This window comes from Myotis myotis, unplaced genomic scaffold (assembly GCF_014108235.1).
Source record: "Myotis myotis isolate mMyoMyo1 unplaced genomic scaffold, mMyoMyo1.p scaffold_m19_p_16, whole genome shotgun sequence".
NCBI classification, from domain to species: domain Eukaryota; kingdom Metazoa; phylum Chordata; class Mammalia; order Chiroptera; family Vespertilionidae; genus Myotis; species Myotis myotis.
In genome coordinates, this window is record NW_023416320.1 from 24777692 (window position 1) to 24797936 (window position 20245).

General features: G+C 40.5%; 1 protein-coding gene across 3 annotated transcripts in view; it reads left to right on the forward strand.

Annotated features, from left to right (window-relative positions):
* DEPTOR (DEP domain containing MTOR interacting protein) overlaps positions 1-20245 on the forward strand; it is a 130670-nt gene that overhangs the window by 51924 nt on the left and 58501 nt on the right. For 2 of the 3 annotated variants that reach the window (XR_004972472.1, XM_036338163.1), the window contains exons 4-5: positions 12069-12247; positions 19687-19725. Coding sequence is in view for 2 of the 3 variants with exons in the window: in XM_036338163.1 (XP_036194056.1) it covers positions 12069-12247; positions 19687-19725 (218 nt within the window). In the remaining variant the exon portion in view is untranslated. The remainder of the gene's footprint in view (positions 1-12068; positions 12248-19686; positions 19726-20245) is intronic. The other variant, XM_036338164.1, reaches the window with a different exon arrangement.

Genomic DNA, 20245 nt, shown 5'->3' on the forward strand with positions numbered 1-20245 from the left:
AGCTCTGAGGCCGGCTGGATGAAAGCAGGTATCTGGGGTTTGTTTAGCTTCTATAATTGAAACTTTGTTGCTTTGAGTGTAGCTTAGAGCCGGGGAGCCTTGGCTTCCTCCATCGCCAGGGCAACCAAGCCTCATGTTCGCTTCAGCTGCGTGGATGCCTGCTGCCATCTTGGTTGGCAGTTAATTTGCATATCACCCTGATTAGCCAATGGGAATCAGGGTGATAGCAGAGGTATGGTTAATTACCATGTTTGTCTATTATTAGATAGGCTACATACAGAAGTCATCAGCCCTCAATTGTCATCTACAGATTTCAAGTTCCGATTGATTATTTAGAAATGATTTGATTTAAAGGTAAACATGTTGCTTCAATAGTAGACTAGGTTCATTGATCAAGGTCTACTGTACTGGTGACTTCTGCCAAGTTTTCCTAATCCTGTGTGATTGCAAGGCTATGAACCTAGTCTCCATAGCATCGATTTTTGTCCATCTATCTCTGTAGTTACTTTTCAACTTGGCAGACTGGAAAAACCATTTAAGATTTCTGGAGTTGGAGAGGCATGGGTCAGAGTTCTTTCCCAGCCACTGACTGAGACAGTCAACCTTTCTGAGTCCTTTTTTTGTCTTTGGAGCCTCAATGTCCAGGACATAGCATGTGCCCAATAAATGTTTGGTAAAAAGATGAATATATAAATGGATGAATGGTCATTCGTATTTAGGAAAGAAGTCAATGGACAGCCCCCCCCCCCCGTTTTTTCCCTAGCCTGTGGAACATTCAAATTTGAGTGAAACCAGGAGTATATGTTTGCTATTGTAAGATCACTCTGATTGTATTTACTCATGGTAGCTTCTGATGATAAATATTCAAAGGATAAGAATTATAATCATAGCCATTATTTACTGAGCACTTCTCTGCCCCAGCCACCACCCCAAGTACTTTTCATACATTATTTCTTTAAATTCTTTCTATACCTACATCCCTGAGAGGGAGAAAATTTCACCATCAATTTATAGGTGAGGAAGGAGAACTTGAGATGGGCCAAGTAACATGGCTTACATCTCTGGTTGCTGAAGAGCAATTCTGGCCAAAAGTTGCTCATAGTGCAGGCTCTTTACTTTCCCACAATTGGCATTAAAAATTAAACATTTAAATTCAGAGTGAACCTGTAGAAACAGAATACTATCTCTAGCAGTCTTGGAATCCAATGACCAGTTTACCGGTAAGTCAGTGGTCATTTCCTTCCATGTGGTAGAGATTAGGAACCCAGAGTCCTTCTGGAGGAAATAGCTCTTGTTGGTTTTTAAGTTTTGAGATTCTAGCCTGAGGGGATCAAGGCGGATAGAACTGGGTGAGGCTTCCCCAAACATTCTGCAACAAATGGGGGAGGGGGAGAGATAACACACACAGAGTAGAAGAGGGGGACGTCCTTCTGCGAGAAGAGGCAGGTATTGAAGCAACGTAAAAGTGGGTCTTTTTGAATGATACACATGGGAGATGGGCCTGCAGGTTTTTAAGGGAGGTGGGTATTGGTCCATTTTCTCAGGTTCTGTGTGGAGGCTCCCTGGAGTAGGTGGCTTTGTCTTTAACACAGAGATTCCAAGAGGTGAAGTGTCCGTGTTGCTTTCCTTGCTTTATTTGCTCAATGAAAACACCCCTGCTTAATTATATATATTTTTTTCACGCAAAGCTGGGGAGTATAAGCAAAGGCATTGTTCCACCAAATGAACAAAAAGCACCAAGCTGACAAAAGCACTGAGTAATTGCAGAGCCCCTAACAAAAGAGTCAACCAGAAAGAAAGAAAAAAAAAATCCAGATAACATTTTTAACTTTATTACAGTTACATTTGTAGTGAAACTTTAGCTATAAAGTTAAATTTATTGAAGTGTAATACATATAAAATACCCATATCATAAGTGTTCTGTTCAATACATTTTCATAAACTGAACACACTTGTGGAACCACCACTCAAACTTTTTTTTTTAGAGTACATATGTGTCCTTATCTTGCCATTGCCCCCCCCAACCCCCCACTTGTGCCTCACCCTCCTAGTGTCTGTGTCCATTGGTTATGCTTATATGCATGCATAAAGTCCTTTGGTTGATCTCTCCACCTTCCCCCCAACCTCCCCTGTCTTCCCTCTGAGGTTTGATGGTCTGATCGATGCTTCTCTGTCTCTGGATCTGTTTTTGTTCATCAGTTTATGTTGTTCACAATATTCCACAAATGAGTGAGATCATGTGATATTTATCTTTCTCTGACTGACTTATTTCGCTTAGCATAATGCACTTTTGCATTAGCGTTAGCATTCTCTAGAATATAAACTATCCTTTTAAGAAACTGAACTTGTTTGGCTTTTTTATGTTTCACCCATCACTTGAATGGCACCTCCTCTCCCAGAGTCTTGGAATTGGTTCTTCTGGCTGGTTTGGACTATTGCCCAAACTGACAAGGATTGACAAAAGTTGACAAGTCTCAGAAGTGTGGTGTGTGTGTGTGTGTGTGTGTGTGTGTGTGTGTGTGCACGCACGCGCACGCACATCTTTTGTTCACTGCTATTTTGTGCCAGGTAATACCCTACATGCTTTATACAGATTAGCTCTACTGTTTACAATTCTGTTGAGGTAAGCATTATTATCCTTATTACATATAAGAACAAACTCTATAAAGAGCCCAACAACAGCTTGGACATTACAGTTCAGAGATTCAACCCCAGGACTGCTTCCCATTGCCACTCTCTCTCTGGAACTCTTCGTGCTAATAGGCAAGAGAGGAAGAGATGGTAATCAACAAGCTCACTCCCAGATTCCTCTTGCGTGGCATTGGGGTTTTGTACTCCTTAGAGTTCCTTCCTGCACCAGGGCAGACAGATTCAGAAAGACTGAGTCTATCGTTTCATCACATTTCCCTTTAGCAGACCATTCCCTCCCCTCCGGTCTGTGCTAAGAGACCACTGAGAGGTGGTTAGCATATACGTCATTGATTTTCAACCAGTGTGCCGCAAGAATTTTTAAAACATGCAATACCTGACCATTTAGTCAGGCACACTGACCTCTTGTCAAGCAAGAAAATGACAACAGCCAACACAACAATAGCCGTCTGGTGTGAATTAATCAAAATTATACCGATTTTTTTTTTATCAGATCAGCATAAAAATATAACTTTTTTTTGGAGTGCTGCAGATTTTAGTAATTAATTTATGTGCACCATGAGATAAAAAAGGTTGAAAATTGCTGATCTATGTGAAGGTCACTGGCTCCAGTTTGTTGAGTGTTCCTTCATGCCATTTCCTCTAGACCAGTGGTTCTCAACTTTCCTAATGCCGCGACTCTTTAATACAGTTCCTCATGTTGTGGTGACCCCCAATTTCATTGTTACAAATTGAACATAATTAAAGCATAGTGATTAATCACAGAAACAATATGTAATTATATATGTGTTTTCCGATGGTCTTAGGTGGCCCCTGTGAAAGGGTCGTTCAACCCCCAGAGGGGTCGAGACCCACAGGTTGAGAACCGCTGCTCTAGACTAAGGTTAGCAGTGGTCCTTTGGTACTGATAACTTTATACTGGTTTCCAGCAGGTGGGCAAAATCAAAGTGTATAAGAGTAGTTTCAAGCTTTCAAGAACTTTGTTTACCTTGTTTCCTCCTGGTCTTCCAGAGTAGGAACCTTGACTTATTTGTTTATATCCAGTAACCAGCCCAGGGTGGGGTCTTCATTAAGTGCTGATACAGTTGTTGAGTTGAAAGCACTGTTGCCATAAAAAAAAGCCAAACGGGGACTGAACTTCATCATACCAAAGAGCCATTATGTGTTATCTTTGTCATCCTCATTGACACGCCTGAGCTCAGAGTTTATCTATTCTGTCCCTGATAGGATCTGAAGCCTTTCTGACTGAATGGCTGCCTATCTCTCAAGCTTATCTCCATCTACTTTGTGGCCACAACCACCCCCACCCCTGCCCCATCCTGACCCTACTCAACACTGAGCTGCTTGTCCTGATCTCTCCTTACACAATGCATTTGTACTGGTTGTGCCTTGAGCCTGTATCCTTTCACTGTCTCAAAGCCAACTTTCATTTCTGCTTAACCTGGAGCTTTAAAGCTCCCTCTGGTAGATTTAGGTATTTCATTCCTTTCCTCTCTCTGAAATCAATAAAAACGTATTTTAAAAAAATCAGTTGACCATAAACATCTCAAGGCCATGATTTTAAATCTGCTTTAAGAGAGGTAGACTTATGATTATACAACTTGAAATCTTGATTTAAAAAATAGCAGGGACTGTTTCCCTTCCTCTTTCACACCATTTCCACAAACATGCAGGACAGAGCTGTTCTGCTGTCACCAGCCCTTTAACCTGTCCCTACTTGTCATTATGTTCAGTTTTTTTTATCACTTTTTTTTTTTACCTTTTTAAAATATATTCATATGTATATATTCATATTTTCCCTAGGTGGTGTTGTCTTCAATTTTTCTTCATTACTTCATCTTACTCCCCCTAAAGTTTTTCTTCAACCTCCTTTCTTTCTTTGTTTCTGGCAACAAATCCTTCTATTTTCTAATAATTATGGAAGCTTCCAAAATAAATAATAACCACTTCCTTAAAAAGAGCTTTTATAATATGTTTTAGAACCCAGCTTCCCTTGACAGATGTTTGAAAAGGCTCACAGGGATTTGAATTCATCATGAAAGTGCTTGGTGTCTCCCCTTCTTGTGTAATTTGATGGTTATGAAACCAGAGTTGAATGCAGCCTTTTAGGAGAGCCGTGGACTTGGGCTCTGCACTCAGCTTCTAGCTGAAGCTAATTCAAGTTCTGAAAATGTTTAACAAGACAACACTCAAAACCATGGAGAATGTGAAAATCACAACTTAAATTCCAGAACCTCAGTCACTTCAGGGCATAAGACCAGCACTAAAAAGTTCTGGCTTCTAGCAAATTTAAAATAGCAAGCAAAGAGGAAGGGTTTTACCTTCAAAGACATCTGGCACTCTCCAGGACTCTTGCTTATAGTAGTCTTAGTTTCCAGTTAGTTGCTGAACAAATATTTATTAAACACCGAATATATACTCCCTCCCTGGGCTGGGTTTTCTGAGAAATAAAAAGCATTTAATATGAGGTATCTATCCTTCAGAAGTTTCTAGTTTAGCTGGAGGGGTCAATATAGTGCATTAAAAATGGAGAGGATATAGAAACCATGGTACTGTCTTTAAGTTAAAAAAAAAGAGAGAGAGAGAGATCTGTATTGATTGGGTTTTTGTTGTTGTTGTTTTGGTTAATCCTCACCCAGAGATATTTTTTCCATTGATTTTTAGAGAGTGGAAGGGGGAGGGGAGGGAGGTTGTGGGAGAGAAAGAGAGAAAGATCGATGTGTATCTTGACTGGGAATTGAACCTGTAATAATTTGGTGCTGGGGCTGACACCCTATCCACTGAACCATACAGGCCAGGTCTGTATTGATTGCTCTTTAGTTGGAGTACTTTCTTTTTCTTTTTAAAAAAATATTTTTATTGATTTCAGGGAGGAAGGGAGAGGGAGAGAGAGAGAGATAGAAACAATGATGAGAGAGAATCATTGATTGGTTGTCTCCGGCATGCCCCCTACTAGGGATCCAGCCTGCAACCCGGGGAATATACCCCGATGGGGAATCAAACCATGACCTCTTGGTTCATAGATCGACGCTTAACCATGGAGCCACTCAAGCAGGGCTAGTTGGAGTACTTTCAAATTGGGGTTAATAATTGATCTAGCCTTTTAACACAGAACCCCACTCTCTCATTTAGTGCCTTTATGCAAATGAGAGCCAGGTTCCTTTTGACCTTGCCTTCAAGCTGATGCAGTCTCTCATGTCCACACAGAACTGCCCTTGAGGAACTGGGGCTGGATTTTGGCTCTTGTGTTTCCCTGAAGCCAGGTTCCCTGGTGCAGTGAACAACCTGTATCACTGTACAATGAGCCCAGCCTTTTTTTAAAAAGAATAGTTTGGATTTCCCCAAGAAAAAGAAGGAGGGAGTATGTGAGGGAATAGCCTTAGTAAGGAATGAAGATGAAAATGAGTGTGTTTCATTCAGTGTATAATGTGGAGATAAGTGAAGGAAAGTAAAGGATATGTTGGCAGAGTGTAAAATGCTGTTTTTCCTCCCTTTCCCTTACCTTTTCGAGTATTTAATATTTTTACTCATAAATATTACCCGGACAGCTTTCTGTTTACTAGTTTCAAACCTAATTATTATGAAAATTATGTCAATCTGTATTACGTCTGTTCTATAGCTAATAGTGTAGTGCTCCTAAATACCAGTGCTCATGTAAGCATTTCTCCCTAATTAATACTTTCTTGCTAATCATATGAGTCAACGTTATACATTCAAAGCGTATGTTGGAAGCATACATATAAATACACAATCTGTACTTTGGGAGCTACTTCATTTAGGGAATTAATGTAAGTATTTTGTGAGGAACAAGTCATCTGGTTAAACATAAACTTAACCTTAACATTACTTTTTTATTGATAACATTTCCCTAGTGTACTTCATACACTCTCTCTGGGGAATAATTTGAGTAATAGAGAACTCTATTAAGAGAGAAGAGAAAAATTATTCATACTTTACCCCCAGGGTTGAGTAGCACTTTTACTATTTGGATGAATGCGTTTTTAATTTTTAATAGTTATTATGTATATAGAGTTGTGTGCTTTGCTTTAAAAATAACATATCATTACATTAACACATGACTTTTCTAAAAGCATTTTCTCTAAAATCTAAAACATGTTTTTGGCGTTATAGCCCATGGGTCATTTTGACTCCCTCTCTAGCTTGTGCCCTTGTATACCATTCACAAATGTTCCCACGTTATATAGGGCCTTTTCAGCTCTTTTGAAATTTTTTTTCAATGTACAAGGAGATCGCTATCAGCTTCTTTCTATTCCTGTACTGGCCCCTAAATGTAGCAGTTCCTTCTATTGTAATGCTGCCTTCCCCCGGGGTAAAGAGAGTCTGGGAAATCTGAGTCACGTATAACCAGGAAAGGTTGCAGTCAGCTCACATGCACGCTCAACATCTGGTGAGTACTTGCATGAGGTGAGTAGTGTTCATGCCTGACACCTTGAAAAGTCTGTGGCTTTATGTCCTGATTATAGGCCAGCACCGGACAATTTTGACTAAAGATGAATTTGTTTCATCATATCTAAGAGTTTCAGAGCATCATACACATTTCTGATGACTAATTAAAATGGAACTGTTATTCTTATCTGTGGAAATATACACACAATCAATTCATTTTGCCACAAAGAAAGGTGTTTGGCTTTCTTGAATAATGGCTCCATCTAGAAAACTTTTTATCGTCGTCATCACCATCATCATCATCATCACCATCTTCATCATGGCTGAAGTGTATTCAGTCTTTAGGTGTACTGGGACCATGACTGAAGCCTTTCCTGCACTATCACACTTAGCTACACAACTGCTCAAGGATGCACCATTATTATCCCCATCTTACACTTGGAGAAGAGAGTCATCTAGCTAACAAGTGTGCAGAATTAGGATTTGAAGCTATGTTTGCCTTTAGATTGCATGCCTTTAAAACTATCCCACACTTTAAGTAAAGTAAAAAATATTAAATAAATGAGGAAGAGACAATATAAAACTGTGAATGAGTTATACATACCGAAATTGCCTTTCAGTTGACAAATTAAAATAAAGCCATATAGTAGCTAGTCTCCAGAGATGGCTCCAAACATTTCCACCTTTTGCTATCTGTGCATATTGTTCTTTCCATGAAGAGATGGTATATGTGTCCCCTCTCCATGTGTCTGATGCCTTTAACAAATATACTAGTAATTCAGGGCAGTTGACATCTGTGTCCTTTGAACTTAGGCATTAAGAAGGCCTGGCATGGTTGACTGATATTGACGAGAGTGCCAAGATAATTCAATGGGGAATGAATGGCCATTTCAACAAATGGTACTGGGACAAGAGAATAGCTGCATATAAAGGAATGAGGTTGGACTCTTACCTCATGTCTTATAGAAACATTAACTCAAAATGGATTGTAGAACTAAATGCAAGAGCTAAAACTATGAAATAATTAGATAAAAACTTAGGAGTAAATCTTTATGGGCTTCCAAAAGGTGACACCAAAAACACATGTGACAAAAGAGAGAAATGGATAAAATAGATGATATCAAAATTAGAAACTTTTGGACTAAGGCAATACCACCAAGAAAGTGAAAAGCAACCCACAAAATGGACGAAAGTATTCGCAAATCATGTCTGATAAAAGACTTGCATCTTGAATATTCAAAGACCACTTAAAATTTAATAATAAAAAGACAAGCAATCTAATTTAAAAGTGGGGAAGGGTCTGAATAGACATTTTTTCACAAATGGACAAATAAGCACATGAAAACATGCTCAACATCATTAATTATTAGGAAAATGCAAATCAAAACCACATTGAGATTCCACACCTACTAGTATGGCCATAATAAAAAAAGAAAAAAGTGATAACAAATGTTGGTGAGGATGTGGAGAAATTAGAACTCATACTTTACTGGAGGAATGTAAAATGGAACAACTACTTTGGGAAATAGTTTGGTAGTTTCTCCAAAAACTGTATAGAGCTACAATATGATCCAGCAATTCTACTTCTAGGTTTCTATCCAAGAGAAATGAAATGTACATCCACACAAAAATTTGTATGTGAATGTGGTATATCCAACTCTCTTTATATACCAAATACCATTGAATTGTACATATGAAATGTTAATTGCATGGTAAGTGAATTATAACCACAATAAAACTACAAAAATGTCCTGGCAGTAACTGCGTCCTCTCTCTTCAACTCTACCTCAGCGTTCAGCTTGCCTCACCGGAAAGAAAAACTATGTTGACTTACGAGTAACATAGGGCCAGACACCCCTGTCCTGGCCACCGTGTGCCTGCAATTGCATGAGTTACCTCCAGCGAGACTGATAGTGGAACTGCCCAGTTGAGCCCCAGGCAACCCACAGAATCTAGAGATATAATTAAATGGTGGTTGTTTAAAATCACCAAGTTTAGGAATAGCTTGTTACATAGCAAAACATAATTGGAACAAATACTAAATCAAATTCTTACTTTTACCACTGTGACTACATATGAATACTAAAATCAAATCCCATGAAAGGCTTTGTCTTAAAGAGAGGAACCTGACTTGATTTTAAGAGGAAATGAAATAAGGAAGAGCGAAGGGTGGTGGTGCATGTTTTAATAACGTGGCAAGCTGAGCTAATCCAGGCAGGCCTGCCAACTGGTCTCTTTTCTTGGCAGCAGCAGCTGACCAACCACTTGCCTGCGGGCCACCAGCTACTTAGCAGGAGCTCTAGGGGACTGACAGGTCATGTTTCTGATTATAAGAAGTGACACCAGTAAACTTGCATCCACTTGTCCCCCCACCACCCTGAAAGGAAAATCTCTGAGCTGGAAGAGTGGTTAGAAACAGAGATAAAGGCCAGGCGTCTGTGTCTGCATCTTAAATCGCTAAGGTGGAGACTCTTGATTCATCTCACCTCCAAATGGGGTCATCCTAAGGGGGTCGTTTTTAATTATTCTCTTAGAGAATGACGCATAGCAGGGCAATGCATAAAAATGAGCTTCATTCGTTCATTCAGGAAATACTTTTTGAGCACCTATTGTGCTAGAAACATCTGTAAACCTTTTTGTCTGAAAGATTACAATTATGAGTAGGCTATTCCCCTAGGGCTCTGAAAAGGGACTTGGAAGGGGCACGTGGTCCATATTTGTGGAACTGGAGACAGCTTCTTAGAGGAAATAATGTACGAAACTGGAAATCTTAGGAGGCTAATTTTAGTTTATTTTCACTCCAAAATACCTTATTTGAGGGTCAAAAGAAATGAAGAAATGGTGGTATTCCTATTTGGGCATATAAATGGGCTCTTCAGTTCTCCTTTCTAGAGTCCCATTACCAATGTAGGCTCCCAGGTCTACCTCTATGTGGCTTTATTCCATGCAGTTTATTTCTAGAACCTTCAGTATTTTCTTCTTTTCTTTAAAATTTATCTTTATTGTTGAAAGTATTACAGGTGTCCCCCTTGTGCATTTTTTTCCCCCATTGACCCCCTCTACCCTGCACCTGCCCCTCCCAGGCCTTCACCACACTATTGTCTGTGTCCATGGGTTATGCATATATGCATATATGCATATAAATTCCCAGGTTAATCTCTCCCCACCTCACCCAGCCTTCCCTCTGAGATTCCACAGTCTGTTCCAAGCTTCTATGTCTCTGGATCTATTTTGTTCATCAGTTTATTTTGTTCATTAGATTCCACATCTGAGTGAGATCATGTGATATTTACCTTTCTCAAACTGCCTTAATTTGCTTTGCATAATACTCTCCAGGTCCATCCATGATGTTGCAAATGGTAAGAGTTTCTTCTTTTTTTATAGCTGCATAGTTTTCCTTTGTGTAAATGTACCACAGCTTTTTTATCCACTCATCTGCTGATGGGCACTCAGGCTGTTTCCAAACCTTAGCTATTGTAAATTGTGCTGCTATGAGCATAGGGGTGCATAGATTATTTTTGATTGCTGCAGAACCTTCCAGTATTTGTTCATTGTTCCTTCAGTACTTTCCGTGTGGTGTGATGTGACTCTTTTTCTGGATTTTTACATCTTTTTGCCATTGCCCATTCGTATGAATGTTATCTCTTCCTGTAAAACAATTCCCCCCCAAATTTAGTAGTTTAAGGCAACAATGATGTATTATTTCTCTGGATTCTGTGGGTTGTGTGGAGTTTCCCTTATTGGTTTCATCTTGGGCTCGTTCATATGGTTGTTGGAGAGTCACCTGGGCAGGAAGATCCGGATGGCCTCATTCACATGTCCGAGAATTGGTGCTGGCTATTGCCTCAGTTCTCTCAGTTCTCTCTGTGACCTCTTTACCTCCAGTAAGTGGGATTTGCTTTCTTACATGGCTATCTCATCATGGCATTACAAGGGGGTGAAGGTGGGAGCTGCAAGTCTCATATGTCATTTCTGCTGCATGCAGCTGGTCAGTGCAGTTCACAAAGCCAGCCCAGGTTCAAGGGAAGAAGAAGTAGACTCAATTTCTTAATGGGAGAAACAGTGAAGTCATATTGGGAAGAAGCATGAGACTAGAGAATGTCTTATGATTTTGTCACTAGTGTTGATGTATATGTAGCAGCTGTCCTTTCCATCTTCTAAGAAGGGCTTAGTCATTATTATATCAAATATAATCCTTATTGCTCATACCAACTCAGTTGTTACTAACCCTGGGAAAGCAGCCTTGTAGCTATTTCTTTCGTGTGTGTGTGTGTGTGTGTGTGTGAGAGAGAGAGAGAGAGAGAGAGAGAGAGAGAGAGAGAGAGAGAGAGAGAGAGAGAAACATTGATTTGTTGTTCCATTTATTTATGCATTCCCTGGTTGATTCTTGAATGTGCCCTGACCAGGGATTGAACCCACAACTATGGTGTATTGAGACAATGCTCTAACCAACTGAGCTATCTGGTGGCCAGGCTCTTGTAGCTCTTCTTGTAAGTGTGGTAACCTCATCATGGGAGCCCCGACTTCATGAAATAATCACCTCCCCAAAGCCCCATCTCTAAATACCATCACATTGGGCATTACCATTTGAGTATATGAATTTTGGAAAGACACAGACCCTCAGTCCACAGCAAAAAGAACAGCAATTTGGGAAATGGACTAATGCCTTTGGGAAAGAAATATTAGCCTTTGTAGAAAGGTAGGGTGGGACTTAGTCAGTAAATTGTAACTCCTTTTCAAGATGGCTAAACCAAATGCAATCTGCTAATGCTAAAGTTTCCATGGCATTTTCAGTTTTTGTTTTTTTCTCTAATTACTAGGAGAAAAAGCATCTTGTTCACATCTGAAGCAGATCCTTCTCTTAAAAATTACATTTGTGGCAGCACATGACAGCCATATCTGTCTGTCTGACAACTTTGCTGTGATGCCACTCAGAAGCCTCTGATGTAGGATTTCAAATGAGCTCTTTTCCTTTTGTATAGGTTTATTTTTTGTCCCTTTTTCCCTCCCAGGCTGATGAGCCCTGAACACACACTCCTGCAGCCCCGGGAAGAGGAGGGAGTCAAGTATGAGCGCACCTTCATGGCATCTGAATTCCTGGATTGGCTGGTTCAGGAAGGTGAGGCCACGACAAGGAAAGAGGCAGAGCAACTGTGCCACCGGCTTATGGAGTATGGCATCATACAGCATGGTGAGTGTATGGGTCAGTTTTTGCTGTGGTAACAAGCAAACCTGAAATCTTGTGGATTACCACCATAAACATTTACTTCTCACTCGTAGGTCTATAAGTCAACTGTGCCTCTGCTTGGGCTCAGCTTAGCTAGAGGTCAAGTTCCATGCCTTCTCATTTTGGGACCCAGGCTAAAGGAACTTCCACTCTTTGGGATATATTATTTTTACAAATGAGGGAAGAAGCTAAAGAGGGCAGGCAGATCCTTGTAGCATCTCTAAAAAGTTATATTTGATATGATTTAACATTACTCCCATACCCAGCTGACTACAGGAACTAATCTGGTCAGGTCTGAAGGGGAATTAATGCCTCTCACAATGTTGGTTGCAAGGGGAGAATGAAAATTTGCTGAAACGGAGAAGGGACTTAGGGGAACTGGGTGGAAAATGTGAAGTACAAATTGTAATTGCAAAATATTCACAGGGGTACAGCCTAGGGAATATAGTTAATAATATTGCAATAACTATGCATGATACCAGGTGGGTACTGGAAATATCAGGGGGGAACACTTTGTAAAGTATATGATTGTCTAACCACTATGCTGTATACCTGAAATTAATGCAAAATAATATGAATGTAAACTTTAATTGAAAAATACATTTTAAATTAAAAAAGAAAGAAAATTTGCTGAACCATGCATGGTATGAGCTGCCACAGTGAAGAAGTAATCCAAATGACCTTCATAAAACTTTCACTTTCCTTTTTGGGCTGAATCATAATGATGCAATATAACCTATGGCTAAGAACTATATTAGTTATGTATTGCATAGGAAATGACCCTAAAACTTAATGGCAGAAAATAATAAGAAATAATATTTTCTCACACAGTTTCTGTGGGTCAGGAATTTGGGAGTGACTTAACTGGATGGATCTCTCTTGAGGTCTTCATGAGGTTGTAGTCAAGATGTCAGTGGGCTGTGGGACATTTACACTATGAAATACTATGCAGCTATAAAAAAGAGGGATTTCTTACCCTCTTTCCAGGATGGACCTGGAAAATATTATGCTAAGTGAAATAAGCCAATCTGAGAAAGACAAATATCACATGATCTCACTTATTTGTGGAATCTAACGAACAAAATCAATTGACCACCAAGATAAGATCCAAAGTATGGAAGCATGGAACAGACTGACATACCTTGATGTGGGGGTTAAAGGGACAAGAAGACATAAACCAAAGAACTTATATACTTATATGCATAGCCCATGGACATGGGCGATAGGGTAGTGAAGACCTGGGCAGGGCAGGGGAGGGGAGTAGGGGCTGAGAGGAGGGTGTTAAAAGAGCGGACAATGGGAGATATCTGTAATACTATCAACAATATATATATATATATATATATATATATATATATATATATATATATATATATTATCAGTGGAGCTACCTGAAAGCTTGACAGACTGGATGGAGGATCTACTTCCACAGTGGCTCACTTGTGTGCCTAACAAGTTGGTGCTGGTTGTTGGCAGGAAGTGTCAGATCATTGCTGTGTAGACTTCTTCATAAGGCTGCTTGAGAATTCTCATGACATGGCAGCTTGGCTTCTTCTAGAGGGAGTTGTCCAACAGAGTGCAAGACAGAAGCCACAGTGTTTTCTAACTGAGCCTAGAAAGTCACACACTGTCACTTCCTCAGTACTCTATTGCTTACAGGTCAGCTCTATTCAGTGTGAACACCAGGTGGCAAGGATCATTGGAACCATCTTGGAGGCTGGCTGTCACAAGAACATAATCTCTGGAACACCAGCTCTACCAGCTATTACCTCCTGTCATCTGTGAAATGGGAATCCCTGCATAGAGTGGTTGCAGGAGTATATGGGATTAGATATAAAATACTTGGTTCAGTGTTCTGTTTTTAATAAGTGCTCAAACATTTATTAACATAACGGCAAGGTGTAGGCTCAGAATGGTGAGAAAAGGGCTGGGAATCAGACAGGAATTTCAGCCTAAGACAAGTTGAAAGGTAATACTTGAGACATTCTTCCTTTGAACTCCCTGCCCCCTCTTCTGTGTAGGCCTAAGACTTCTCTTCCCAAGGCTAGGAAGATAACAGCGGAATTATAGAGAGAGATGAAAGAAACTTTTGAAATTACTTGGAGCTGTGTTTTACAAACAGCAGATTGCAACTCTTTCTTTATTGGGCTATGAAATAAATTTAGAAAGCCATTCCAGCAATAAAAATTATTTTAAATAGACTAGACTAGACTAGACTCTTACTACTCAAAGTGTGGTCCATGGACCCAGAGTGTCACTGGGAGCATGATAGAAATTCAGACTCTCTGATCCTGCCCACGTTCTGCTGAATCCGACTTATATTTTATTTATTTATTTATTTATTTAATTTTAAATTATTTATTGCTTAATGTATTACAAAGAGTATTACATATGTCTCCTTTTTTCCCCCACCCTTGACAATCCTCTGGCCTCCCCTACCCCCCAGTGTCTTATGTCCATTGGTTATGCTTATATGCATGCATACAAGTCCTTTGGTTGATCTCTTACCCCACCCCCGTCCTGCCCCTCAACCCTCCCAGCCTTCCCGCTGTAGTTTGACAGTCTGTTTGAGGCAGCTCTGCCTCTGTATCTATTTTTGTTCATAAGTTTATAATGGTCTTTATTATCCATAAGTGAGTGAGATCATGTGGTATTTTTCCTTCATTGACTGGCTTATTTCACTTAGCATAATGCTCTCCAGTTCCACCCATGCTGTTGCAAATGGTAAGAGTTCCTTCTTTTTTACAGCAGCATAGTACTCCATCGTGTAGATGTACCACAGTTTTCTAATCCATTCATCTACAGATGGGCACTTAGGCTGTTTCCAGATCTTAGCAATGGTGAATTGTGCTGCTATGAACATAGGGGTGCATATATCCTTTCTGATTGGTGTTTCTGGTTTCTTGGGATATATTCCTAGAAGTGGGACCACAGGGTCAAATAGAAGTTCCATTTGTAGTTTTTTGAGGAAACTCCATACTGTCTTCCATAGTGGCTGCACCAGTCTGCATTCCCACCAGCAGTGCATGAGTGTTCCTTTTTCTCCACATCCTCTCTAGCACTTGTCGTTTGTGGATTTGTTGATGATAGCCATTCTGAGATGTACTATGTGTGAGATGGTACCTCATTGTTGTTTTGATTTGCATCTCTCGGATGATTAGTGACTTTGAGCATGCCTCTTTTTTCATATGTCTCTTGGCTTTCTGAATGTCCTCTTTTGAAAGGTGTCTATTTAGGTCCTTTGCCCATTTTTTGATTGGATTGTTTATCTTCCTTTTGTTAAGTTGTATGAGTTCCCTATAAATGTTGGAGATTAAACCCTTATCAGTGATAACATTGGCAAATATGTTCTCCCATGCAGTGGGCTTTCTTGTTGTTTTGTTGATGGTTTCTTTTGTTGTGCAGAAGCTTTTTATTTTGATGTAGTCCCATTTGTTTATTTTCTCTTTAGTTTCCAATGCCCTAGGAGCTGTATCAGTGAAGAAATTGCTTCGGCATATGTCTGAGATTTTGTTGCCTTTGGATTCTTCTAGAATTTTTATGGTTTCCCATCGTACATTTAAGTCCTTTATCCATTTTGAGTTTATTTTTGTGTATGTTGTAAGTTGGTGGTCTAGTTTCATTTTCTTGCATGTATCTGTCCAATTTTCCCAACACCATTTATTGAAGAGACTATCTTGACTCCATTGTATGTTCTTGCCTCCTTTGTCAAATATTAATTGAGCATATTGGTTCGGGCCGATTTCTGGGCTTTCTATTCTATTCCATTGATCTATATGCCTGTTCTTGTGCCAGTACCAGGCAGTTTTGAGAACAGTGGCTTTGGAATACAACTTGATATATGGTATTGAGATCCCACCTACTTTGTTCTTTCTCAGGATCGCTGCAGCTATTCGGGGTCGTTTTTTTATTCCAGATGAATTTTTGGAGAGTATGTTCTAGGTCTGTGAAATATGCCGTTGGTATTTGAATGGGAAGTGCGTTGAATTTATAGATTGCTTTGGGTAGTATGGACATTTTAATGATGTTGATTATACCAATCCAAGAACATGGTATGTTCTTCCATCTGTTTATGTCTTCCTCTATCTCTTTTTTCAATGTCCTGTAGTTTTCTGAGTAGAGGTCTTTTACCTCTTTAGGTAAGTTTATCCTAGGTATCTTAATTTTTTTGGTGCAATGGTAAATGGGATTGTTTTTTTAGTCTCTCTTTCTGTAAGTTCACTATTGGTGTATAGAAATGCCACAGATTTCTTGGCATTAATTTTGTATCCTGCTTCATTGCCGAATTCATTTATTAAGTCTAATAGTTTTTTTATGGAGTCTTTAGGGTTTTTTATGTATAATATCATGCCATCTGCAAATAAGGACAGTTTTACTTCTTCTTTTCCAATTTGGATGCCTTTTATTTCTTTTTCTTGTCTAATTGCAATGTCTAATACTTGGATTGTTGTGTTTTCATTGTCATTAGTTTCCAGGATGTTTTTAATTTCTTCTTTGATCTCATTGGTAACCCAATCAATATTTAATAACATGCTATTCAGCTTCCAAGTGTTAGAGTATTTTGGGTTGTTTTTATTGTAGTTTATTTCTAATAGTATGCCCTTGTGGTCTGAGAAGATACTTGGTATGATTTCAATCTTCTTGAAATTGGGGAGACTTTGTTTGTGACCCAATATGTGGTCTATTTTTGAAAATGTCCCATGAGCACTTGAGAAGAGTATATATTCCATGGCTTTGGGGTGAAATGTTCTGAAGATATCAATTAAGTCCATCTGATCTAGTGAGTCATTTAGGATTGCTGTTTCTTTGCCAATAGAGGATTTATCCAGTGATGCCAGTGGTGTATTAAAGTCCCCTACTATGATTGTATTGTTGTCGATCTCTCCCTTGATATCTTCCAGGAGTTTCTTTATGTATTTGGGTGCTCCTGAATTGGGTGCATATATGTTTATCAGGGTTATATCCTCTTGTTGTATTGATCCCTTTAGTATTATGAAGTGGCCTTCCTTATCTCTTGTTATGGCCTTCACTCTGAGGTCTATTTTGTCAGATATAAGTATTGCTACCCCAGTTTTTTTTCATTTCCATTTGCCTGAAAGATATTTTTCCATCCCTTCACTTTCAGTCTGTGTGAGTCCCTTATTCTGAGGTGGGTCTCTTGTAGACAGCAAATGTATGGGTCATGTTTTTTTTATCCATTCATCCACTCGATGTCTTTTGGTTGGAGCATTTAGGCTGTTTACGTTTAAAGTTATTATTGAAAGGTACTTGTTTGTAGCCATTTCTATTTTTTGTGGCTGTTTTCTTTCTGAGCTTTTTATTTCTTCTTTTTACACCAGTACCTTTAGCATTTCTTGCATTGCTGGCTTGGTGGTGATAAACTCCCTTAGCCTTTTTGTCTGTGAAGCTTCTTATTTCCCCTTCAATTTTGAATGATAGCCTTGCTGGATAGAGTATTCTTGGATTCAGTCCTTTGCTTTGCATCACTTTGTAAATTTCTGTCCATTCTTTTCTGGCCTGATGTGTTTCTGTTGAGAAATCATTTGATAATCTAATGGGAGATCCCTTGTATGTAACTTTCTGTCTCTCTCTTGCAGCCTTTAAGATTCTCTCTTTGTCCTGAACATTTGCCATGATAATTATGATGTGTCTTGCTGTGGGTCTTTTCGGGTTCACCTTGTTTGGGACTCTTTGTGCTTGTGTGACTTTTTTCTTCCCCACCTCAGGGAATTTTTCTGATATTATTTCTTCAAATAGGTTTTCTAAACCTTGTTCCTCTTTCTGTTGTTCTGGCACCCCTGTTATTCGTATGTTGTTTCGTTTCATGTTGTACCATAGCTCCCTTAGGCTCTCCTCCTGTCTTTTAATTTTTTTCTCCAATTGCAGTTCAGTTTGGGTGTGTTTTTTGTTTCCATGTCTTCTAATTCGCTAATTCGGTCCTCCGCTTCTTTTAGTCTACTGTTGAAACTTTCAATGGTGTTTTTTATTGCAGCTATATCACTCTTCATTTCTTCTTGGTTCTTACATAGTTTATTGATTTTTTCATCCGTTTCTTCTTGATTCTTGCATAAGTTGTTGATTTTTTCCTCCATCCGGTTTATGCATTCTAGGACCCTTAATCTGAATTCTTTTTCTGTCATGCTGCATGCCTCTGTTTCACTTAGCTGCTTTTCTGGTGAGTCCTCCTTTTCTTTCCTTTGGGGGTTTCTTTGTCTACCCATGTTTGATCTCACCGACATATCTAGATGTTGAGTTGTTCAGGGGCTGCTCCTTAATGTGGCAGTGGCTCCTCGGGCTGTGGTTGCTTCTCAGGTGGTTGTGGTAGCAACTGCTCCTCAGTTGGCAGCAGCTCCTCTGGTGGGTGCTGTTCACAGCTGTGGTGCGTCCTCTGGCTGGTAGGGGGAGGCTTCACACTCAGCTGCTGTTCCTCAGACAGAGGATGTGCTGATCACGAGGCTTCTGTTCCTTGGATGGGGGCAGGCTACACACACAGCTGCTACTCCTTGAACTGGGGCGGACTGCTCACGTTGCTGCTGATTCTTGAATGGGGGCTGGCACATGCTGCTGTTGTTCCTCTGATGTGGTGGGCTGCTTGTGGGGCTACTGCTCCTAGGACCAGCTGCTGCTTGTCGGACAGGTGCAGGCTGTTGTGGCTCTGCTCCTTGGACCGGTGCGTACTGCGTAGGGCTGCCGCTCCTCGGAAGTGGGCGGTCTGCTCATATGGCTGCTACTCCTCAGACCAGGGTGGGCTGCCACTGTTCCTCGAATGGGGCTGGGCCGCTCACAGAACTGCTGCTCCTCGGAAGGGGGAGGGCTGCTCACACAGCTACTGCTCCTTGGACAGGGGCAGGCCACATGAGGCTGCTGCTCTTAGGCTCGAGGCAGACTTCTCACAGGGCTGATGCTCCCTGGACAAGAGCGCGCCGCTCACGTGTCTGCTGCTCACGTGGTTGAAAAAATAATGTGAAGAGAAGTAGGATATAAAGGAACAAACAAAAATAAGGAGAACAAAGAAAGAAGCAAAAAAAAAAAGCAACAAAAAAAGGGAAAACAAAGAAAAAAGAAAAAAAAGCTAACAAAATAATAATAAAAAAATAAAAATGAAAAATAGACATTTCATTCCTTTGGCTGGCTTAAGATCCCAGTTTTCTGGAATGTCTGTGATTTTGTTTTTGTTGTTGTTGTTGCTGGGACTGAAAGGCCCTCTATAGGCCAGACACTGTTAACTCCCAGGGACTAATCAGATGATCTTAATCCTTCATCTCATTCAGGTGGAATCTGGGTGTGGCTGTATTCCTTGCCTGGGGCCTTGTAGGGAGGAGTTATAGCCTCAGGAGAAAATGGCTGCCTAAGTCCTGGGCTCAATTTGCTGCCACCTCTCCTGGCCCCCCTTCTCTCCCCAGATTCCACTCGTCCGCACCTTCTCCTGCTCTTCAGCAGAGGTGAGTGTCTGTATCTGAAATGTCCTATGTACAGGGTTCGGTGAAAACAAACAAACGCTGGCCATGGAAACGGGGAAGGCTGAGTCTCTGTAAACTCCTCTCTTACCGGCACTGCATGGTCTGGTCAGCACTTCAGGCTGCCCCTTTTAAGCTCAGTCCTCCGTAATTACGGAACCCAGATCTCAAATGCCCCGGTGCCAACAGTCCCGCGGATCTCCTTTCCACAGCCAGGGGCTGTGTCTGTCCCAAGAGACGCGGCTGTGTGCCGTGCACGGTCTCCCTCTGACCCTCTGGGCTCAGAGGTCTGGCAAACTTTCCTGTTCAGATCCCTGGTTTTTACCTTTCCAGGGGAACTCTGCCCTTCCCGGCTGCAAACTGTCTCACCAGCTGAGTATACTTCACCAATTCGGGGTGGGTGTTATTAGTTTCAGCTGCTCACTCCATTTGCTCCGGGACAAGACCTGGGACGTGTCTGCCTATTCCGCCGCCATCTTGTTTCCCGACTTATATTTTAGCATGA